Source organism: Macaca mulatta, chromosome 2, assembly GCF_049350105.2.
Source record: "Macaca mulatta isolate MMU2019108-1 chromosome 2, T2T-MMU8v2.0, whole genome shotgun sequence".
Lineage (NCBI taxonomy): Eukaryota > Metazoa > Chordata > Mammalia > Primates > Cercopithecidae > Macaca > Macaca mulatta.
In genome coordinates this window covers 107,951,030-107,975,573 of record NC_133407.1, presented here as the reverse complement: position 1 = coordinate 107,975,573, position 24,544 = coordinate 107,951,030, and the positions used below count along the sequence as shown (strand labels likewise).

General features: G+C 39.4%; 1 protein-coding gene across 10 annotated transcripts; it reads right to left on the bottom strand.

Annotated features, from left to right (window-relative positions):
* Positions 1–59: 59 nt before the first annotated feature.
* On the bottom strand, positions 60–23,509 carry ZNF197 (zinc finger protein 197). 10 transcript variants are annotated; one of them, XM_077992279.1, is made up of 7 exons: positions 23,403–23,509; positions 19,007–19,486; positions 17,605–17,736; positions 17,330–17,489; positions 16,626–16,717; positions 16,223–16,349; positions 4,385–6,973 (listed from the first exon to the last, which is right to left on the bottom strand). In XM_077992279.1, exons 5-7 carry the CDS (start codon positions 16,656–16,658, stop codon positions 4,653–4,655), a joined length of 2,481 nt encoding a protein of 826 aa, XP_077848405.1. In that variant the 5' UTR covers positions 16,659–16,717; positions 17,330–17,489; positions 17,605–17,736; positions 19,007–19,486; positions 23,403–23,509; the 3' UTR covers positions 4,385–4,652. The 10 variants fall into 10 exon arrangements, with proteins under 10 accessions (XP_014986679.2, XP_014986677.2, XP_077848405.1 ...); XM_077992278.1 differs by having other exon boundaries at positions 19,007–19,477; XM_015131193.3 differs by lacking the exons at positions 4,385–6,973; positions 17,605–17,736 and adding an exon at positions 60–2,072.
* Between the last annotated feature and the right edge of the window lie 1,035 nt (positions 23,510–24,544).

Sequence of the window (24,544 nt, the reverse complement as noted above, 5' to 3'; positions counted from 1 at the left end):
GGCGAGGCGCGCACCCAAGAGCCTGAAGCTACACAGCATTAATCTGTAAAAAGCCCTGATAATTTCCCCTCAAATGTTTTATTTTGAAAATATCAGAGTACATAAAAGTTGAAAGTATGGCACATTGAATACCCGTATTTTCCATCTGGACTCAACAACGAACATTTTGCTATGTTTGCCTGATCTCTCAATACGTACTTAAAATCTTTTTTTTTTTTTTTAAGTTGTAAACATCAGAACATTCATTCCAAATACTTCAACATGCATCTCTTAAGATTAAGAATATTCTTCAAACTACCATCACCGTCACAGGTAAGAAAATTAACAAAAATTCCCTAATACCATCTAATAACCAATCATATTCAAATTTCCCAATTGTCTTAAAACATGTATAACTTTTTTTTCAAATCAGTTTCACACACTTTATTTGGTTATGGCTCTTTAGTTTTGGGTTTTGGTTGTCATTGTTGGTTTTTACTTTTTATTTTGAAATGATAGATTCACAGGAAGATGCAAAGATAGCACCCTTCACCCACTTTCCCCTCATGGTTACATCTTACATAATATGAAAAAGGAAATCAACATTGGTACAGTATGTGTGTATGCTTTAGTCATTTTTAGCACATATAGATTTGTCTAACCACCACAATCAAGATACACTAGTGTTCCACCACCATCAAGACTTTCCTGGTGCTACCTCTTTATAGTTGCATCCAACCCTCTCCCCATTTTCCCTCCCACCATCCCTAACCTTTGGCAACCATTAATCCATTTTTCATCTCTATAGTTTTATCATTTTGAGAATGTTATATGAACATTTTCATATACAATATGGCCTTTTGTGATTATTTTCACTCAGCATTAATTTTCTTGAAATTTATTTGAGTTGTTACGGATATCAATAAGTCAGTCAATTTTATTGCAGAGTAACAAGTATTCCATGGTAATACATAAACCACAATTTGTTTTAACCATCTAAGGAAGGATATATGGGTTGCCTACAGGTTTTGACCATTACAAATAAAGCTGCTATGAGCATTCATATACACGTTTTTGTGTGAACGCAAGTCTTCATTTCTCTGGGATAAATGCCCAGGAGTGCAATTCCTGAGGCATGACATACACATGTTTGGTTTTACAAGAAACTGCCAAATTATATTCCAGAGTGGCTATACCATTTTACATTTCCAGAGAAACAGTATCAGATCCTGTTTCTCTGCATCCTTGCCAGCAGTTACCACCATTAAAAAAAAAAAAAAAAAAAAAAAAAAAAAAAAGTTAGCTATTCTGATAATGTGGTGATATCTCATGATTTTGCTTTGCATTTCCCTCATGCCTAATGATGTTGAACATTTTTTCATTTGCTTATTTGCTATGTATACTTCAGTGAAATGTCTTTTATTTTCTAATTGTATTTACTTATTACTGTTAAATTTTGAAAGTTCTTTATGTAGTTTCATACAAATCCTTTGTTGGATATGATTTGCAGATATTTTCTCCCAACCTGTAATATCTTTTCATCTTTGTAAAAATGTCTCTTACAGAGCAAATTATCTTAATTTTGATGAAGTCCAATTTAACATTTTTTTTTCCTTCCAAGGAGCATGCTTTTGAGTCATCTGAGCCTTCTTAGCTCAGTCCTGGGTCCTGAAGTTGTTGGTTTACTGCCTATGGATATCCAATTGCTCCAACAGTATTTGCTGAAAAGGCTATCCCTCCTCCATTGAATTGCTTTTGCCCCTGTCAAAAATCAATTGGCCATTTATGTGAGTCTATTTCTGGTTCTTAGTAGCTAATGGCTCTTTAGTATCATCTTTTAAAAACAAGCTTCCTCATCCATGTTTTATACCTTTCATATGGAAATTTTCATACATACACAAAAGCAGAGAATGGTATAATAAACTCACAGTAGACTCAGACAGCTTGAATAATTTTCAGTCCCCTCTCTTTTTCATCATCATAATATTTTGAAGAAGAATCCAGGGCAGCTTTCTTATACAATATTCCATGTTCTGGATTTGTTTCTCGTGGTGTCTTTTATTTGTTCCTCTGCCTCCTGTATTTCCTGTAACCTGGCAATGAGGTCCAAGAAGCTTAATGAAATTCAGGTTGAACATTTTTCAGCTTATTACATCACAGGAGGTGGCACATTATGTGGGCTGTCTCAATCTAAGCAATGTTACATTTTGTTACTTGCTGAAGAGGCAAATGACAGCAGTCTCTACTGTTAAACTACATATGTCCTTTGCAGTTATTGTATAAGCTGGGGGTGATTCTTCTACAACATAGATGAAGCATTTTCATATTCATTATCTCATAAGAACTTTGTGAGGTAGATATTCTTCCTCCTGTTTGACAGATGAGGAATTCAAGGCTCCAAGAGCTGAAGAGATTTTTTTCTGAGGCAGATGGCAAAACGTGACCCACATCCAGGTCTTAAGACTTTAAGCCTTAGGCCCCTTCCAGTTTTCACTCTTGGTTAGCTTTCATTCTAATGAGGAACCAGCCCCCAAGAACTGTGGGGTTGAATTAGTAACATTTATGATAATCAAAATACCACTCTGACATTATTAAAAAACATAATCTTCATATTCAGATATTATTCACAGTCCAGCTACAGAAACAGAACTTTGAGAATTACAACATAAAAATTACCAACTCAAAAATATAGACTGAGTTAAAACCTACAAATGTACTCAAGGACACAGAATGGTTCACAGGGGTTAATGGGCACTGACTGCATTGGCTTAATCAGTGAAGAGCTTGGCTCTGTAAGAAAAATTTATGACCCAGTAAATTTAGTGCTGGGACAGAATGCTGTTTCATGAGTAACAGGCTATCATTTGACAGCAATGATGAAATATTGATTAGAATTGACAATGACTGTGGCGGGGATCATCAGCTCAACTGCTCGGTCAAGGATTTTTTCCCTCTGGATAGGGAAAGCAGGGTACCACTGCCCTTCCATTTTAACACTCTACATCTGTTAAGTTTCAAATTCAAAAGCTGGAAAATAAATTGTTTTCCTTGGCATCACTGTTAATGGCTGGCCATAACGTTTTTTTCCATACACATAAACTAGATATATAATCTATTAACTCCCTTATTTTTTTTATTTTTTTGAGACAGAGTCTCTCTCAGTCGCCCAGGCTGGAGTGCAGTGGCGCGATCTTGGCTCACTGCAAGCTCCGCCTCCTGGGTTCTCGCCATTCTTCTGCCTCAGCCTCCCGAGTAGCTGGGACTACAGTCGCCCGCCACTACGCCCGGCTAATTTTTTTTTTTTTTTGTATTTTTAGTAGAGATGGGGTTTCACCGTGTCGGCCTGGATGGTCTCGATCTCCTGATCTCGTGATCCACCCGTCTCGGCCTCCCAAAGTGCTGGGATTACAGGCGTGAGCCACCGCGCCCGGCCTAACTCCCTTATTTTTAAAGGTAAATTAAAAAAATTATTCTTACAGCACTAAATTCCAGTTAGCTATTCATCATACTTCCTCTTACAAAAATGAGCATCTTTTAGGTTCATAGAATCCCCCTCATTCTAATATTGACTTAATACACAAACTTACGTGATCCCATGTTTTAAACTTTGACCATAACCTCTTTTATCCAACTTTATTGACAACTGAATGATTTCAAAAAGCACTTTCACAAAGATCCTTTCACGTAACCCTCACAACAACCCTGTGAGGTAGGTATCATGTCAACATTTGACAGGAAACTGAGGCTTTAGGGCTGACTTAATAACATCACATGGCCATTAAGGGAAAGCCAGGAATCAAAGGTAGGTCTTCTGATTCCAAATCCAGTGCTCTTCTTAGGTTGTCCTCATCAGCAGACTCTTGTCCACTCAACTCCACACCTGACCATTCTGGATCATACTGTCTTCAGGTTTTCTATAGCAGTGACGCTATCTTTAAAATGCATACTATACACATTTTAAAAACCAATGTCCACTTTTTATGATTAAATTTTTAATTTTATTAATAAATTTATTTTTATTTATTAAAGATGGGTCTCCCTATGTTGCCCAAGTTTGTCTCCAACTCCTGGGCTCAAGTGATCTTCCCACCTCGGCCTCCCAAAGTCCTGGGACTACAGGAGTGAGCCACTGCACCCAGCCCATGTCTACTTTTTAATACAAAGATATTGTTGCTGTCATTTACAACTATGTTATTAGATTTGAATTATGTTTTTGTAGACTTGAAAGTTGGGATGAACTTTCTTTTATTTTTTCAGACAGAGTTTTGCTCTTGTTGCCCAGGCTGGAGTGTAATGGCATGCTCTCAGCTCACTGCAACCTCCGCCCTCCCGGGTTCAAGTGATTCTCCTGCCTCAGCCTCCTGAGTAGCTGGGATTACAGGCATGTGCCCCCATGCCTGGATAATTTTTGTATTTTAGTAGAGATGGGGTTTCACTATGTTGGTCAGGCTGGGCTCAAAATCCTGACCTCAGGTGATCCACTCGCTTCGGCCTCCCAAACTGCTGAGATTACAGGTGTGAGCCACCACGCCCGGCCTATTAACTTTCTTCTATATGCTACTCATTTGTCTATTAAAGAGTAAATAATAAACTTTTTTCTTAGAAGAAATATATATCATTTGTCCAACAGTTACTTAAGTAGGCAGGGATTCTATTCCATTTTATATATGACACTAGATTTTCTGAATCTCAATCTTGGACTCATGGGTGTTTTGTAGCCAAGACAATTCCTCAATGGTATGGATTTTCTGTTGAAGATGAATGCTGGAAGTCTGACAGAATTCTTTTTCAGACACATCACATTCACAAGGTTTTTCATCTGTGTGGATTTTCTGATGTACAGTAAGGTTTTTTCTTTGCCTAAAAACTTTACTACAATCATTACACCCATAGGGTTTCTCCCCTGTGTGAATTCTCTGGTGGCCAACTAAATTCCTCTTAGAAGTAAAGGATTTCCTACACTTCTCACACTCATAAGGTTTTTCCCCAGTGTGCATTCTCTGATGTACAACAAGGTTTTTATTCTGACTAAAGTCTTTTCCACACTCATTACATTTATAAGGTTTCTCTCCAGTGTGGATTCTTTGATGTACCATAAGATTTCTACTAGAGGTAAGGACTTTCCTACATATAAGACATTCGTAGGTTTTTTCTCCACTGTGAATTCTTTGATGTTCAATTAGGTTTCTGTTGTAGGTAAAACCTTTTCCACACTCATTGCATGCATAGGGCTTCTCGCCAGTGTGGATCCTCTGATGGGCTATAAGGTTTGAGCGGTAACTGAAGACTTTCCCACAGTCATTACATTTATAAGATTTTTCCCTCGTGTGAATTCTCTGATGTCCAATGAGGCTTTTCTTCAGAATGAAGCATTTGCCACACTCATCACACTCATAGGGTTTCTCACCACTGTGGATTCTCTTATGCTCAATGAGGTTTCTGTTTGAACTGAAAGCTCTTCCACACTCACCACATTCAAAGGGTTTTTCTCCAGTGTGGATTCTCCGATGTACAAGCAGGCTTGAATTGTAACTGAAAGCCTTCCCACAATCTTCACATTTGTAGGCTTTCTCTTGTGTATGGAGTTTCTGATGGACCATAAAACTTTTGCTCATAATAAAGGTTTTCCCACACTCTTGACATTCATATGGCTTCTCCCCATTATGGAGTCTCTCATGGTCAATGAGGTTTCTGTTTGAACCGAAGACCTTGCCACAATCTTTACATTCATAGAGATTCTCTCCAGTGTGGAACCTTTGATGTAAAATGAGGCTCTTCTTCAGAATAAAAACTTTCCCACATTCATTACATTCATAGGGCTTCTCCCCATTGTGGAGTCTCTGGTGGTCAAAAAGGTAAGCACTTTGAGTAAAGGCTTTCCCACATTCAGTGCATTTATAAGGTTTCTCTCTGCTGTGCATCCTCTTATGGTCAAGGAAGTTTGACTTAGAACTGAAAATCTTCCCACACTTTTTACAACCAAAGGTTTTCTTTTCTGTGTGGACTCTCTGATGTAAGAGGAGACTTTTACTTCGAATGAAAACTTTTCCACATTCTTTACACTTGTAAGGGTTCTCTGCACTGTGGAGTCGCTGATGGTCAATAAGGTAAGTGGTCTGAGCAAAGGTCTTTCCACATTCATCACATTTATAGGGTTTTTCCCCAGAGTGGATTCTCTGGTGCAGAATGAGGCTCTTCTTCAGAATGAAAGCTTTCTGACACTTGTTACATTTATAAGGTTCTTCCCCTTTGTGGAGCCTCTGATGGTCAATGAGGTAAGCATTCTGAGAGAAAACTTTCCCACATTCATTACACTTATAAGGTCTCTCCCCTGAATGGCGCCTTAGATGTATAATTAGGCCTGAGTGTCTATAGAAGCCCTTTCCACACTCCTTACACTTATAAGGTTTCTCCCCAGTGTGGATCCTCTGATGGTTTAGAAGGTAAGCACTTTGAGAAAATGCTTTCCCACATTCATTACATTTATAAGGTTTCTCCCCTGAATGGTTCCGTAAATGCATTAGAAGGCTCGAACGCTGAATAAAGCCTTTTCCACATTCCTTACATTTATGAGGTTTCTCACCAGTGTGGATTCTCCGATGGTTTATAAGATGGGAGATTTTATTAAAATGCTTACAACATATATCACATTTATAAAACTTCTTTCCTTCAGTACCTATTAAAGTTTCAGAAATAGCTGAACTGAAAGTCAAGCTGTCTCCAAATTCCTTCCACTTTTGGCCTTGTTTCTCTGGTGGAGTCCTTTTCTTCTTGTCTCGTTCACACAGGGAACCTTTCTTCACTGTATCTGCCCTTTCATCTGTTTCATTTCCCCACTGACTTGCCAAAACTTGCCATTCACACTCTTCTTCAAAATCAAGGACCTGGGGAACACTTCCTTGAAGTCTTTTTGATGTTCCTTTATGAGAGTCTGCTCTTTGAGAACTACTTGGCTTTGATGTCACCTCCTCATTCTCAGTCATGGTCTCCCATTCTGGTAAAAGGAATTAAAAATGCAAATGTTACCATGTCCCTGTGTTTGGAAGAATAGGATCTTCAAATGACTTTAAAACATTCTAGGAAGGCACACTTTAATATGCATACAAAAAGGAGAAACTTTTCATTAAATGAAGGTACAAAGATTAATGCTACACTGACAAGATGTTGTAAATGGATTAACATACAACTCAGGTTGAGACATTTTTAAGTGCTTTGTCTTCAGGAAGCAGATGGAAAAATACAAATAATGCTGAGAAACAGAAGCAAGGAAAACCAGAGAGAAAACATAGGATCTTATGGAGGTGGTTCATATCTAAGGAACTTGGATAGAAGAGCAAGAACCATTTGTATTACAAGTAACTTTCTTTTTTATTTTCTTCATGTTAGAAAGATGGAAACTTTAAGGGAAGGAAAATATATGTAAGGACTCTGAAAGGCAATTTTTAATTTTTGAAAAGTCAAAGGCATGAATATTTTTTAACTGGTTGAAAGCAATTAACCAACAGAAAAGAAATCCATCGAAAAGCAACTTAATCCTTAGAATTTATATATAACTCCTACTCCGTTTAAAATTAAGAATTGGAAAATTTAAAATTCATTTTAAAAAGGTCCGTTATGAACTCCCTTAATTACACATAAAACATAAAAGAAGAAATACAAAAAGAAAAGGGAAAATAAAATAAAAGTATGAAAACATCTGTAAAATGATGAGGCTGAACTAATCTCCAAGGTTCCTATCTACTCCAATAGTCTCAAATATTTTAAAATACGAACAGTATGAAAATGTTTTGGAAGTTTACTTTCAAACTACCCAAGTGTGAGAGAAATTATGAGCCAGTTCCCCAAACTGTCTAATAAGTAAAGTTATGTGAATAACAGTAACATCATCTTCTCTTTGCATAACAATACTTTTCTTCTATCTAAACAACGAGAGAAGATAAGAGTGCAGCCATTTTATTTCATTATACATTTCTTTAAGTTTATGAGAGGATGAGGATGGCAAAGATCCAATAAATATTAACTTGAACTACAGACATTCTTAGGTCAGGCCCTCATATCTCATCTCAACTGCCCTTCTCTCTAGGACTCAGGCAGGACTGCCAATCACACTACCCACACCACCTGGCTGCAGGGATGGGTATGTGTCTTAGGCCTATCCAATGCTGGTACTTCAGTTTCCTTATTCACAGTGAGGTTTCAAACATAAGGAGAGGCCGGGCACGGTGGATCATGCCTGTAATTCCAGTACTCTGGGAGGCTGAGGAGGGCGGATCACTTAAGGTCAGGAGTTTGAGAACAGCCTAGCCAACATGGTGAAACCCTGTCTCTACTAAAAATACAAAAATTGGCTGGGCATGGTGGTGCACACCTGTAATCCCAGCTACTCAGGAGGCTGAGGCAGGAGAATCACTTGAACCGGGGAGGTGGAGGTTGCAGTGAGTTGAGATCACACCACTGCATTCCAGCCTGGGTGACAGAGCAAGACTCCATCTCAAAACAAAACAAAACAAGAACAAAACAAACGAAAAACAAAGACAAGAAGAATGCTGGTGGAGAGGGGGAGCTGCTTCTATATAATGAAACAAGCTTTAAGGAAATGAAATGTTACAAGTAGTTCAACTGAGATGGAAAATGGTTAAGAAATTAGGAACTCTTATATCAGTAGCTAATTAGCTGGTTAAACTATTTAAAATATGGGCCTCTTGAGCTTTTTAAGACTTTGTAGAAAAATGTCAGAATGATAGAGGGAGCTGGTTACTTTCCATAACGTTTGGTGAATGAAGCCTGCAAGAAAGAGACACAGGCTTTCCTACCTCTAACACTCCCCGCCTTTCATCTGCTCCAATTCATGCGTACCTTCTGTCAATGATCTTTCCAATATGTAAATTTGATCATGTCACTTACCTGCTCAAAACACCTAACTCTTCATTGCCTACAGGACAAAGCAGAAATAACCAGTGGAGTCAAAGGGATAACTTCACCCACTGCCTATTTTTTGGTATCTATTAATGTCAGTACCTCTTACGCCCCTAGACTGTAGCCACAGTGAACTACATGCAGCTGCCCAAACATGTCATTTCTTGCCTATCACTGCCCGTGTCCTTTCCTCTTCCTGAATTGCTCTTCCTCTTTCCAAGTCACCATCCAAGCCCGTACCTATACCCTTTAAAACTAAGCTCTAAAGTCACTCTCTGGACATTAACATTGATCTTAAAAAAATAAAAAGGAGTATAAACGATACTACCAATGATACTGTGCCAATAAAGTAAGACAACTTAGAAGAAATAGGCAAATTCCTAGAAAGCCACAAACTACTAAAACTGACTCAAGAAAAAAAGGAAAATCTGAGTAGGTCTACAGCAGGGAAAGAAACTGAATCAGTAATTTAAAAAAAAAAAAAAAAATTACCCCCACCCTCTGCCCACACACAAAAAGCCCAGGCCCAGGTTGCTTCACTGGCAAATTCTACCAAACCTTAAAAGAATACCATTTCTTCACAAATTCTTCCAATAAACATAAACATTTCCCAACGAATTCTATGAAGCTGGTATTGCCCTGATAGCAAAACCAGACATAACCATCACAAAAAAGAGAACTATTGATAAATATAGCTTATGAATACAAACATAAAAATCCTTAACAAAATGCTAACTAACCAAATCTAGCAGGACATAAAAAGAATTGTACACCATGACCAGGTGAGATTTATCACAGGAAAATAATGTTGGTATAATACTAGGAAACCAATTAATGTAATACACCATATCAACAAAATGAAAAACAAAAACCACATCATCATGTCAATAGATAAAACACTCCATAGTGATAAAAACACTCAACAAAGTAGGAATAGAAAGGGATTTCTGGCCAGGCACAGTGGCTCATGCCTGTAATCCCAGTGCTTTGGCAAGCCAAGGTAGGTGGATCACTTGAGGCCGAGAGTTTGAGACCAGCTTGGGGAACATGGTGAGCCACTGTCTCTACAGAAAAAAATAAAATAAAAATAAAAACAAATAATTAGCTTGGTGTGTGCCTGTGGTCCTAGATATGTGGGAGGCTGAGATAAGAGGATTAGGAGGATTACTTCAGCCCAGGAAGTTGAGGATGTAGTGAGCTGTGATCACGCCACTGCACTTTAGCCTGGGCAACAGAGTAAGACCCTGTTGAAAAAAATTAAAATAAATTATATTTCATGGTGGAAGACTGAATGGGTTCTCTCTGAGAACAAGAAAAGGCTATCTGCTCTTGCCACTTCTAGTCAACATGTACCGGAGGTTCTAGCCAGAGCAATTACGTAAGAGAAAGAAAGAAAAGGCATCCAGATTGTAAAGGAAGAAGTAAAATTATCTCTATTTGCAGATGACAAAATCTTGCATATAGACAATCCTTAGAAATCACTAAAAAACTATTAAAACTAATAAATAAGTACAGCAAGATTGCAGGATACAAGCTCAACATATAAAAATCAGTCTGACATGGTGGCAGACACCTGTAGTCCCAGCTACTCAGTAGGTTTAGGCTGAGGAATGCCTGAGCCCAGGAGCTCAAGGTCAGCCTCAGAAACGTATAAAACCCCATCTCATTAAAAAAAAAAAATGGTATTTCTATCCATTAGTATTAAATAATCCACAAAGGAAATTAATAAAACATTAATAATAGTCTCAGAAACAAGATCAGGATAAATTTAACAAAAGAAGTGAAAAACTTATATTCTGAAAAACTACAAAACATTATTGAAAGAAGCTCACGGCTTAAATAAATGGAAAGAAACCTCATGTTCAAAGATTAAAAGATTTAACATTAATAAATGGCAGTACTCCTCAAATTGATCTACAGATTCATTGCAATCCCTATCAAAATCTCAGCTTGTTTCTTCAAAGATATTGACCAGCTGATATCAAAATTAGATGGAAAGTCAAGAGACCTAGAGTAGCTAAAACAATCTTGAAAAAGAACATAGTTGGAGGACTCACACCTTTTTATTTCAAAATGTACTATGAAGCCAAAATAGTAAGAGAGGGTGATACTGACATAAGGGTAGACATATAGATCAAAGGACTAGAATTGAGACTTTAGAAATAAACCCTCATATTTATAATCAACTGGTTTTTTTTAAAAGGGTGCCAAAACAATGCAATGGGGAAAGCACAGTCTTTTCAACAAATGGTGCCTGGGATAAATGGTGCCATATGCAAAAGAATGAAGATGGATCCTTATCTCATACTATATACAAAAATTAACTCAAAATGGATAAAAGACTGCAATGTAAGAGCTAAAACTTAAAAGAAAACATAGACATAAATCTTCCCAGCCCTAGATTAGTGACAGTTTCTTAGATAGGACACCAAAAGCAGAAGCAACAAAAGAAAAAAAAAAACAAACTGGAACTCATCAAAATTAATGACTTTGTCCTTGAAAGGATACCATCAAGTAAGGGAAAAGTCACCAGGCCCAGTGGCTCATGCCTATAATGCCAGCACTTGGGGAGGCTGAGGCAGGAAGATCGCTTGAGGCCAGGAGTTCAAGACCAGCTTGGGCAACACAGTAAGACTCTGTCTCTACAAAAAATTTTAAAATTAGCCAGGCTGATGGGGTGCATTTGTAATCCCAGCTACTAGGGAGGCTGAGGTGAGAGGATCACTTGAGCCCAGGAGTTCAAGGCTGCAATAAGCTATGATCGCACCACTACACTCCAGCCTGGGCAACAGGGCAAGACCCCACAGAATGGGAGAATATATTTATAAGTCATATATCTGTTAAGGGACTTATATATGGAATATATAAAGAACTCTTACAACTTAGTAATAAAAAGACACATAACCCAGTTAAAATACAGACAAAGAATGTGAATAGACAGTTTTCTCCAAAGACATACATATAGTCAATAAGAACATAAAAAGCTGCTCGACATCACTAACCATCAGGGAAATGCACATCAAAACCACAGTGAGATATCATTTCAAACCCACTAGGATAGTTAAAATAAAAAAGACAGATAATATCAAGTGTTAGGGATGATGTAGAGAAACTGGAACCCTTATACACTGCTGGTAGGAGTGTAAAATGGTGCAATTGCTTTGGAAAACAGTCTGGAAGTTCCTCAAATGATTAAATACAGAGTTATCATAAGACTTAGCAATTCTACTCCTAGGTAGAAATGAAAACTTATATCCACACAAAAAATTGTACACAAATGTTCACAGCAGCATTATTCATAATGGACCAAAAGTGGAAGTACCTAAGTGTTCATCAACTGATAAATGGAGATATATCCATTCAATGGAATATCTGGCAATAAAAAGGAATAAAGAACTGATACCTGATACAACATGGATGAGCCTTAAAACACTATGCTAAGTAAAGGAAGCCAATCACCAATGACCACATATTGCATGATTCCATTTATATGAAATGTTTCAAATACACAAATCTATAGAGGTAGAAAGCAGATTGGTGCCTGCTAGGGCTGGATTGGAGGAATGAATTAGGTGAAATGAAGGTGGACTGCTGAAGGGTTGATGAAATTTTTCTTGTTTTCTTTGAGACAGAGTCTCACTCTGTCGCCCAGGCTGGAGTGCAGTGGCACGATCTCGGCTCACTGCCAGCTCCATCTCCCGGGTTCACGCCATTCTCCCACCTTAGCCTCTCGAGTAGCTGGGACAACAGGCACCCGCCACCTGGCTAATTTTTTTTGTATTTTTAGTAGAGACGGGGTTTCACCGTGTTAGCCAGGAGGGTCTCGATCTCCTGACCTCATGATCTGCCCGCCTCGGCCTCCCAAAGTGTTGTGATACAGGCATGAGCCACCACGCCCGGCAGAAAATGTTTTTCAATTACTGTGGATGGTTGCACAACTCTGTGAATATACAACAACCACTGAACTGTACACTTTAAATGGTGAATTTTATGGCATGTTAAATATACCTCAGTAAAACTGCTATAAATCTTTCCCTCCTGGTGGAGGAACTGGGAACCATCCATCTCCTCCTCCCACTGTCCCAATCCTTCCATCATTCCCAGGCTCCTATGGGCTCACATAAACTTATGCATACTTTTATTATACAGAATGTGCCAAATTATATTGTAATTATAAGTGGAAATGTCTATCTCTGCAATTTGAATGTACTTTAAGGCAGGGGCTAAGCCTGACACAGGAGGTACTCAATATTTCTTAATACTTTCCTTCAAATTTTAGTCCAATCTCCTAAAGAAACATATACAAACATTTTACACACTGAAGTAGTATGTACAAGTTATCTGGGAGTCTGCTTTTCTACCACAGTTTATCGATGCATGAAAATTGGGTACACAGAGTTGTCATAATATTTGATAGTGTCATAATATACTATTAGGTCAAAACACCATACTCTGCTTAGTACTTTATCTTAGGGAATTTGTTTTGCTCAACTTTTAACCATCATAGTTACCTGGGACTATTTTTAGACATATGACTTTTATTTCCTCTTTTTGAACCATTTCTTTAATGTATCCCCCTCAAATCAGAGTTACTAAGTCAGTGGAAATAAACACTGGGCATCTGCTTGCCCAAAGCCCCAACATTGAAGTGCACGCTTTTTAAAAAAAATTTATTAAAGTACGTTCAAGTTTCTTTTTCTTCAAAGAGCTGGAATAATCAAGCAACTACATTATTTTATTGTTTTTTTTTTTAGTTTAACTCTTAGACCTATCTGGAATTTATTTTAGCGTACAGCATGAGGTATGGGTCCACAGTGAGTATGTTTCATAAAATTAGCCAATTAATCCATATAGTCTGTTTTAAAATTTTTAGAAAAGATTGATTACCGAATAAATACCTTTGGAACTACTGAAAGCCACTTGGGTTAAAAAACAAGCTAGGAGGGTGGTGCATACCAAGAGTCCCAGCTACTTGGGAGGCTAGGGTGGGAGGTTTGCTTGAGGCCAGGAGTTTGAGGCCAGCCTGGGCAGCGTAGTGAGACTGCCATCTCAAAAATCAACAAAACCCCTCCACGAGATGTCTATGTCATTCTATATATCAAGATAAATTGATAAATATCAAGATGGATTAAAGCTTAAATATCAAAATAAAACGATAAAAATATCTTAAGAAAATACAGCTGGGCATGGTGGCTCACGCCTGTAATCCCAGCACTTTGGGAGGCTGAGGCAGGTGGATCACCTGAGGTCAGGAGTTTAAGACCAGCCTGGCCAACATGGCAAAATCCTGTCTCTACTAAAAATACAAAAATTAGCTGAGCATGGTGGTGGGTGCCTGTAGTCCCAGCTACTTGGGAGGCTGAGGCAGGAGAATTGCTTTAACCCAGGAGGCAGAGGTTGCAGTGAGCTGAGATCGTGCCATTGCACTACAGCCTGGCCAACAAGTGAAACTCCATCTCAAAAAAAAAAAAGAAAATACAGGTGGGTTTAAAAAATAATTTTATGAGGAAAAAGACCAGTAAGACCATACAGGAAAATACTCCTAAGTTTGACAACATAAAAGGTTTTCTAAGGCTTAAAAAAAATTAATAAATAATATTGAAAGGCAAACAAATGGGAAAAACATATGCAACAACTGACAAAGCATTAGCAGTAGTTCTATATATAGCAAGTGTATGAATAGGAGTAAAATGACGAGTAAACATATGAATAGACTTCAGTCACACTAATAATGAAAACATGAAAAACAAACAAACAAAAGATGGTATTCTTTATCTACCTAGCAAAGATTTAATTAAAAGACTGACCAAATCATGAGCATATCCAGGGGAAATCGACTCTCCTGTGTGCTCTTTCTGCGGGAGTTTAATTCAAGTATCATTGGTAGAAAATAATTTGCGAATATGTATCAAAGTATAAAATCTACAGACTGTTTGACCCCCCACTGCCACTGCTGAGATACTAAAGGATACAGTCTCAAAAGTGTGAAAATATACAGTATAAATTATTAAAGACAATAAAATAATAAAGTTGCTAGGTACAAAATTAATATACAAAAAACCAGTACTTTCATATATGCAAATGACAATTAGAAAATATCAGAAAAGACTCCAATTCCAAAGAATAAATATTACCAGAAATATGCAAGATCTAGACGATTTTAAAACATGCCTGACACATACAAAGGCAGTACAGAAAAAATGGAATGTTATATAATGTTCTTGAATAGAAACACTCAGAATCATAAAGCTGTCAAAGTAAAGCATGATACACGGACCATGCAATACTCTGCAGCCATTTAAACTGATACTTTAAATCTGTATTTCAGTCAAAATTAGTTCCTGTGGCTGATTACCCAATTCTGAATGTTGATTTCTCCAAACAGAATTCTACACTTTTCTTCAAGTTCTAGTATAAATGCTACCTCTTTTATGGCCTTTCCTAATCCCCAGGAATGAAACTTATTGCCCTGTTTTCTGCATTTCCATCACACCAGGTTTATGCCACTCTTGTACCAATTATTTTACTCTGCCTTGCATATTTAATATTCCTGTAATAAACTCCTAAACCATCGTAAGCTATTTAAGGGCAGAATCACATCATTTTCACAGCTGTACCACGATAGGTATTTAATGTTTGCTAGAAGCAAAAATGGCTAACAAAAATTTTTTAAATATTCTTTTATTATTTATCAAATAAATTTTAGAATATATAATTTTAAAATTATATTAGCAACAATTTAGAATTGTGGGATTACTCAGTACAAATGAAGGCAGAGCAAAAGGAGTGTTCTTATACATTACTGCTAAGAACAGAGAGAACAGGGATCGCTACAGAAAGTAATTTAGCAATATGAAGCAAGAGCCTTAAAGCCATTCAAACACTTATGCCCAGTAATTGTACCTCTAAAAATAATAAAACATTTTAGAAGGCCTTAGGCACAGAGACAGATGATTATTATAGCAATTATTCAAAATAAGGAAATGGCTGACTGAATTATGGTACAAATCATATAGCCAATATAGATAATAACTGCAAAGAGTTTGTAACATGTGAGAACACACACAAGGAAAGCAAGCTATAAAACTACACAGACACACAAACACACACATTTGAACAATGTAAAAAATCCCTCAAACATATAGATAAAACAGAAAGGTAATATATCAAAATGATAATAGTTATCTGGAAATAGCGATGTTAAGGAAGGTTTTTTTTCTTCTTTGTAATATTTGGTGTTTTCCAAAATAAGTATATGCTACTTTTATAATCAGAAAACAAATAAAGGGAAAATAAAGGTAAGCATCACAGAAAGAAGAGTCCTTACCTAGAGAGGTCACATTTCCATAATTCTCCAGCATCACATCCCAGTACAAGGCCCTCTGGATTGGGCCCAGACATGCCCATTCCTCTGAAGTGAAGCATACTGACACCTCCTCGAACATCACCAACTCCTGAAATAACAGGTGTGTGTGAGATTACCAATGCCCAGGAAGTTGCCTGTGGAAAGGTTCCCTTCACTTCTGGTGAAGGAATACACTGTGAGGCCGTGAGTGCACAAGAGACATCAGGGAGACATAAGGAGATCACATGTAAAGTCTGTCTTCCAATAGCATAGACCTTGATTTAGAAATGGGAACTGACTGGACATCGAAGGACAAGGATGAGAGAGGGCACTTCAGCCACAGTTAGGCTGTGCAGTTGGGAAGGAAAGAGGATGCAAACCTTACCTGGGGCTGGGCTGTTAGGAGCATAAGTGCCATTAACTGATTTCTTGGGTTCTCTTCCTGGGAAAGGGCAGAAGCTTCAGGGGCAGGAGAATCTGAGGAAGGAGAAAAAGCTGCATATGGGACCTACAAACTTTTTCTGAGTGACCCCCACTTGCAGAGCTGGAATAACAAAAAGAGTAGGAATAAGAATGGATACAAGGCTGGGAGCAGTGGCTCATGTCTGTAATCCCAGCACTTTGGGAAGCCGAGGCAGGAGGATCACGAGGTCAAGAGATTGAGACCATCCTGGCAAACATGGTGAAACCCTGTCTCTATTAAAAATACAAAAAAATTAGCTGGGCGTGGTAGTGCGTGCCTGTAGTCCCAGCTACTCGGGAGGCTGAGGCAGGAGAATGGCTTGAACCCGGGAGGCAGAGGTTGCAGTGAGCCGAGATTGAGATTGAGATCGCACCACTGCACTCCAGCCTGGGCGACAGAGCGAAACTCCGTCTCAAACAAACAAACAAACAAAGAAACAAAAAGAGTGGATACAAGATCAGAGGGGCCCAAGAAAGAAAAAGAGAACAGCAGGAACAGCAGAAAGAAATTGGCACTGTAAGAGATTCCTAGACAGGGTAGCAGAGGAAGCAACTTCCCAGAAGTAGGGGGATGAGCCACAGAAAGGGTCCTGGAACAGCCCAAAGCCCAGAGCACTGAGTAAATACCATGCTGAGGATCCTGGAGGTTGAATGCCACTAGGTCAGTAGGAGGATGCGGGCAAATTTCAGCTGCTATGTGGCTGCCAGGAAGTACAGGAGGAAGTGTTGTTCCTGGGGCACTCACCGCCTTCTGGAGAGTGTCCTGATCCTGGACAAGGACTGGAACCTGGAAACAAGTAAAATAAGCTGGTTCTTCTTGTTCCTTAAGAAAATGGACTCACCTAAGCACTGTGGACCTCTTTCTGCCCACAATCTAGAACTGTGAGATCAGAGAGACCCACCTCAAGTATGGAGCATCAAAACAGCAGTAAAGCTTTGCATTGAGAACAATGGGCTGCCCTCGAGCCCCACTCATGGCACTGGTGACCTCTCCCAGAGGAGACTGTACAGAACGGTGGGAACAGAAGCCAGACCTGGGTGTGGGTTAAGGAGGGAATGGGAAGTAATAAGCAGTAATTAAGAGCATGGATTTTAGCTTCAGACTTAGTTTTAGATTGGACTTCAGTCACATCTCTTCTACTTATTTACCATCTGCTTATTGACCCCTTTACCTAACCCTTTGTGCTCAAATACAACTAACACTAAAATTGGCACCAAGGCACTTGGGTTTTGAGGCCAGCTAGACGTCTGCCTCAGTTTCCTTCTCTCTCAAATGAGGATGTATTAGTAATTTGCAATGAAATATATAGCTCTAAAATTTTCCACATTATGATTAAAACAAACAGGCCCATCCTTAGTGCCACACCCAAGTTTGGGTTATGATTCAGATGTCTTATACAGAAATGTTTTTAGTGAGCTACAGATGTACAGAAAGAAATCTCACACACATGAGATGCTACATTAAGATTCCAATCTAATGGTCAAGGATATAAATCTTATCAGAAGCAAATATCTTAGCGCAGTCCCTTGGCTTGCAGATCCCTAGTAGGGCACACAAGAGATCTTACCAAGATTTGGAAAGCTTCATTCTTGTTATACTACTGCCATTTTATGTATGTATGTATGTATTTAAAGACATGATCTCACTCCATCACCCAGGCTGGAGGGCAATGGTATAATCATAGCTCACTGCTGCCTCAACCTCCTGGGTTCAAGTGATCCTCCCACCTCAGCCTTCTAAGTAGCTGGGAGTTCAGGCACTCGCCAATACACCTGGCTAATTTTTAATTTTTTTGTAGACATGGGGTCTTCCCATGTTGTCCAGGCTGGTCTTGAACTCCTGGCCTCAAGTGATCCTCCCACTTCAGCCTCCCAAAGTGCTGGGATTACAGACATGAGCCACTGTGCCTGGCCTGCTATTGCCTTTTATACTCTAGGTGTTCATTACCATTCCAAACAGAATTATAGAAACAATACATAGGCTTCTGTTTAGGGAAAAACTTTTCAACATTTCTTCTTCAGGTTCTTGATCCAAACTCAGCATTAGCAAGCATTACCCAGGGGACAAAACAGAGTCAATGTTTTTATGCTGCTTCTGAGTTGGACCCAAAGACCTCAACATAAACCTGTTTCTCTACAGACATATTCTATGGTCTGAATACTCATGGGCCTGCTTTAATTATCGTTAGGGTTGCTAGTGTGCTATTAATTTTTAATGAAAATCACAGGATCACCCTCTAGCCCAGCCTCAATTCTTTCCTTCCTTTCATCCCAACACCCATCGCCCCTCTCTGCCTTTCTCACTTGTATTGCTGGTCCATCAAGGTCTTTCTGCAGCTCCTCTACCAGGGCCACAGCCTCCTCGCCACTTCCAGGGTGATGGAGCTGTACCCAGGTCCGAATCTCCCCAGGCAGGATGCTCAGAAACTGTTCCAGTACCAGCAGCTCCAGGATCTGTGCCTTGGTGCGTGCTTCTGGTCTCAGCCACCGGCGACAGAGTTCCCTGAGCCGGCTCAGGGCCTCCTGGGGTCCAGATGTCTCATGGTAACGTAATTGTCTAAAGTGTAGGTGGGAGGTCTCCCAAACAGAGGAGCTGCTTCCTTGGAAGCTGGTTCCCCATTTCCAGGTATCATCCTTCCCCTTCACAAGGCCCTCTTGTCTCAGAGCATTGTGGGCCCAATTTTCTCTTGTCATTGTTGTTTTTTGAAAAAGGCTCCTCTCCAGTCCAGGTCTCTTTAATGCTTGACTTCTTCCTTAGAGCTTGGAGAGTATCATCTACAAGATCTCAAGAAATCATTGTTAAAGTTAGCCCAGAGAAACAACTGAGCTTTACAGGCTCCAGTCAGCTCCCCGTAATAGAGAGAACCTTTGTCAGTACAAGGTTCCAGGTTCTAGAGAGTGCTTCCTCTGACAGAAACCCCCTGCCTAAGGCTCTGGGACACACACACTCATGTTACCTGCACGACTGCTGAAACCAAACATATGAACTTCCTTTGGTCTTTATTCATAGGATCCCCTCATCTAATTACAATAGACTCTTTACCACTCTAACAATGAGCACCTGACTACTCCTGTGCAACCTGGAACAAGTACCTCACTTCTGAACCTTAGTTTCTTAACCTGTAAAATAGGGATGGTAACAGTCCCTACCTCATGGGGTTGTGATGAGAATTTGATGTATAATACATTTCAAGTTTTTGAACAGTGCCTGGTATATGGGTTTAAATGTTACTTATTACCCTTCCGTAACTAGCACTCTTTCCTGTGTTCCGCAGAGTTAACAAGTAATCATTAATCATGATACATATGAGATAAAATCCTAACCACCTCCTCAATTAACAAAGAAAGGATGAATTAAGTTCTGTGTAGTTTTGCTTTATATGCCTTTAATTCTCTGAAAATTGTTCATTCTGTTAATCAAAATATTTGGATAAATTTCCCATTTTTTCTTTTCCTTTCACATCTAGTCCCATAGATGGATAAATATGAATAAGGTTTTATTATACAGAACTTAGACTTGCTCTCTAGAAATCATCTGTTCTTTAGAAATAACACATTTTTCTAATTATAAAACCAAAAATTTATAAAACCAGAAAACACACAAAACCAGAAAACAATCACTGCTATTATTCTGAACTATGTCCTTATCACAATTTAATTATCATAGATTAATTCTAACTTTCCCTAATTATTAATAAGGTCACAATGGCTATCCTTGCTAACAAATTTTTAGTTACATCTCTGCTTATTTCTTCAGGATAAACTCTTAGGAGAAAATTGTTGGGCTAAAGGGTACAAACATTTTTAAGCTTTTAAAGTTATAATAGTTACATCACCATCAGAAAGCATATGAAAGCATCCTCTTTATTTGAACACATAGACCCTTAAAGACAGCTTGCTTATAACAAATAGGGGAGTCAGAAATATAAACATAATTTCAATATAATGTTTAAGTACAAGTAATAGGAGAATATAAAACTACAGAAAGGATTCACGAAAGGTAATTTTTTTTTTTTTTTTTTTTTTGAGATGGAGTCTCACTCTCTCACCCAGGCTGGAGTACAGTGGCGTGATCCCGGCTCAAAGCAACCTCTGCTTCATGGGTTCAAGCAATTTTCCTGTCTCAGCCTCCCAGGTAGCTGGGACTACAGGCTCGCACCACCATGCCCAGGTAATTTTTGTATTTTTGGTAGAGATGGGGTTTCGCAGTGTTGGCCAGGATGGTCTCAATTTCTTAACCTCGTGATCTGCCCGCCTCAGCCTCCCAAAGTGCTGGGATTACAGGCGTGAGCCACTGCACCCAGCCATGAAAGGTAATTTTGGACTGGGCTTTTAAGGAAAAATAAAAGGATCATTGGACTATGAGGAAAACCATTCCAGGAAGAAAGAAACTCTATTTTCAAAAGCAAGGGAGGACACATAACTCTGTGAAGGAAGACCAGAGAAGGAAAGTGAACTTCAGAGGCAAGAGTGTAGGAGTAGAGCAGAGAGGTAAACAGAAGTTAAATTCTAACTACTGCTCTTGAGAGGCAGTATTCTGAGGAGATGATCCTGTCCTGTAAGTGCAGCAGTTTTACTTACATTTAAGCATTAAAAAGGTTTTACTTTACATTTTTCCTTACTTTTAAAAAGAGTAATATATTCGCTTGGTTCAAAATTTAAATTTATAAAATGAATACTGTGTAAAGTTTCCTTCTCCGTTAGCTTCTTATCTTTCCAGTTATTTCTGCATATGTGTGTGTACATATATCGTTATCTAGTTCCCTTATTTTCACAAATGGTAGGACACCATGAATGACATGCTACATTTTCCTCTTCTCAATAATACCATGTCTTAGAGATATTTCCTGTGAATACACAGTCCTTCTCCACATTTTTATGGATGCATAGATGTATCATAATTTATTCATGCCAGCACTGATGGTTTGTTTGGGTAGTTTTCAATCATTTCTTATTACCAATAATATTATCATGAATAATCCTGAGCATACATCAGTTTGGATGTGTGTAGGCATATATAAGAAAGATTCCTTGAAACAGAATTGCTGAGTCAAAATGTATATGCATGTATAATTCTGACACTACCAATTTGACCTCATTAGGATTGTACCAATTTATAATTTATACCTCCATCAAAAACAGTTGTATGGGCCTGCCTTTCCTCACTTTCACCAATACGGTTCTGAAAGTTGTGTGCTCTTTGCCAAATTTTTAACTTCCATTTTGAATGAATTAATATATTGAGTCACTTGTATATTTTTTGAAGTAACTATTCATATATTTTGCTCATGTTTCTATTGAGGTATTGGGTCTTGTTAATTTGTACACACTTTTATCACAGGAAAATTAGTCCTCTGTTTACAATGGCAGCTGCAAATTTTTCTCAGTTTGTCAAGTGTCTTTGTGACTATATGTGCCATGTGACTTTGCTTAAAGTGTTTTTTGCCATGCAGTCAATCTTTTACGACTTCTGGGTATTGTACCAAAATTAGAAAGACCTATTCCACTCCGAGCATGAGGAGAGTCTAGTTGTGTCAGGATTCTATTAGTGAGGAATGGTGGGGGTGAGAGGACTGGATATCAAGAAAGATCAGTTAGGTTTTTGTAATAAACACATGACTTAAGTTCTAAACGAAGTAGGAACTTACTCATCCCCCAGTAGGGATAAGATAATTGAGAAAAACTTGGCAGTCCTTGGTAACTGATCTGGGGGTAATGGAAAGGAATTTTAAAAAAGAATTTCGAATAATTTTCAAATAACATAAAAATAACAAATTCTTAAACATACATTTTATTTGCGTCTCACAAAAGGTTTTCAAGGCAGAAGTTGAAAAGAACAAAAGGATCAGAGGAGCGAATCCACTCAAAGCCACTTAGCTAGTTGAGATATGGGAGCAAATTCTGAATTCAGGGATTCTAATTCCAGAAGTCCAAAACAATTCCATCTACGAAGAGACTTATGAAACCCAAACAACAACTGTTCTAAAACAACGGTTTCCAAACACCAGTCCACGACAAAGCTTTAATCTGGCAAGCTGCAAAAAGAGAAAACCAGTAACAATCGTCGCTGACAGGTTGGCAATGAGTGTGCGTGCGTGTGTGTGTGTGTGGGTGTGTGCGCGCACGCGTAAGGCCAGCATTTATTCTGAGTTTACGGTCTTAGTACTTTGGGTGAAAATGTATTGCCTGAAGTAATGGTAGTATGGGTGGTTTCAAGTTTGATTTTTAAATACCATTATATTACAAAACTAAAAGACTAAAAAAACTAAAATTGTTCCATCCCTTAAAACAAACAAAAATCCGTCCTCAGGAGTCTGGGCGCCATGGGTATAGGGAAGCCTCAGAATGTTTCTGTGCATTAGCCTCAGAGAAAACTGAGGAAGAGCAGAAAGGCCTGAGCTGGGGGCGCAGGCTGCTGAGGCAGCTCTTCTCAAAGCGCCAGTGGAGTCCGTTAGACAGGAGCACTCGTCCACAGACACACACAGACTCGGAGCTGCTGTCCTCAGTACCTCCTCCGGGCCAGCTGCGTGCCCAGCCGAGGCCACGACGTCGACCCCCAACACGGAGCTGGGGACGGACCGTGCCGGGGGTCCGGGCCCGGGAGGGGCTACCGAGGGCTGTGCAGTCCCAGCAAGCTCAGGCCCGCGTCCCGGGTCGCCTTCCCTGCACGCCCACCCGCCCTCGAGCCCACCCCGCTCACCGGGGACTCCCGCTGCGGCTCCAGCCTTGGGTACCGCCGCCTCGGCGCCAGGCCGCTAGGAGATGACACAGGAACTAGCCCTTGCGGCAGCCGAGGCACAGAATAATGGCCGAGCCGAGGATACTGCGACTTCCGGTTGCACCGCGCCCCTCATCCCGGATCTCTAGGAAGCCACATCTCTATGGTTCGTTTCTTTTCCTAGAGCTGGAGAAGAGAGGCGGAACTCCTGAGCCCTTGGGTACTACTATTCCTTACATCAAACAAGAACTGGCCGCTGTTTCAGAGCAGAAGGGTGCAGAGATGAAAGACAGGACCCAGGGTCTCAGGATGCTTGTTGCCTCCTAAGAGAGTTGGACATTTCTGTTTTGATTTGCATTTCAATTGAGGTTGATAGGGAGTAACCTTCATGTCTGAATGATCTGGTAGGTGACTTTTCTGGTCTCTTCTTGAACCTATGCAGTTCTCATAACATTATTTCTCATAATAAATAATAACATGGCTTATAAATCACCCTCTTGTGAATTCGCTTACTGTGGTGTATCTCTTGCGCACATGATGACATATTGGAGCTATGATATTAAATAGTAATCAAGTTGAAGGTGCAAGGTAATGTGCAAATGGTAGGGACATCTCTCCCCTGAAAGAGGAGGTTATTCTAGCTGTCCATCACCCTGGGTAAAGTGAGGTATGTATAAAGGAAACTGGAACTCTGATCCTCTCTTTGGTCTTCAGTCTCTTAGGTTTGGACTTCTGGAATTGACACCCCTATATGGGACTATGGTTGGAACAAGTCTCCAACAGGGCAAAGGCCATGTCTGCATGGATCCCATGTATTTAGCACCTAGTACAAAGCTGAAGCCACATAGGTCGTAGATGAATGTTTATTGAATGAGCAAGGTTCTTGTTATTCTGTTTATGTCTTTTTTTTTTTTGAGATGGAGTTTTGCTTTTGTTTCCCAGGCTGGAGTGCAGTGGCGCAGTCTTGGCTCACTGCAACTTCCACCTCCCAGGTTCAAGCGATTCTCCTGCCTCAGCCTCCTGAGCAGCTGGGATTACAGGCACGTGCCACCATGCCTGACTAATTTTTTGTATTTTTAGTAGAGACGGGGTTTCACCATGTTGGCCAGGCTGGTCTCCAACTC

Excerpts from the sequence above, each read along its gene's own strand:
- ZNF197 (XM_077992277.1), bottom strand. The coding sequence starts at position 19,396 with ATGACAAGAGAAAATTGGGCCCACAATGCTCTGAGACAAGAGGGCCTT. Across the intron at positions 16,718-17,329 it reads CCTCCAGGATCCTCAGCATG|ATTCTCCTGCCCCTGAAGCT; the intron begins GTATTTACTCAG and ends CTCCTTCCTCAG. Across the intron at positions 6,974-16,222 it reads TGGAAATGTGACCTCTCTAG|AATGGGAGACCATGACTGAG; the intron begins GTAAGGACTCTT and ends TCCTTTTACCAG.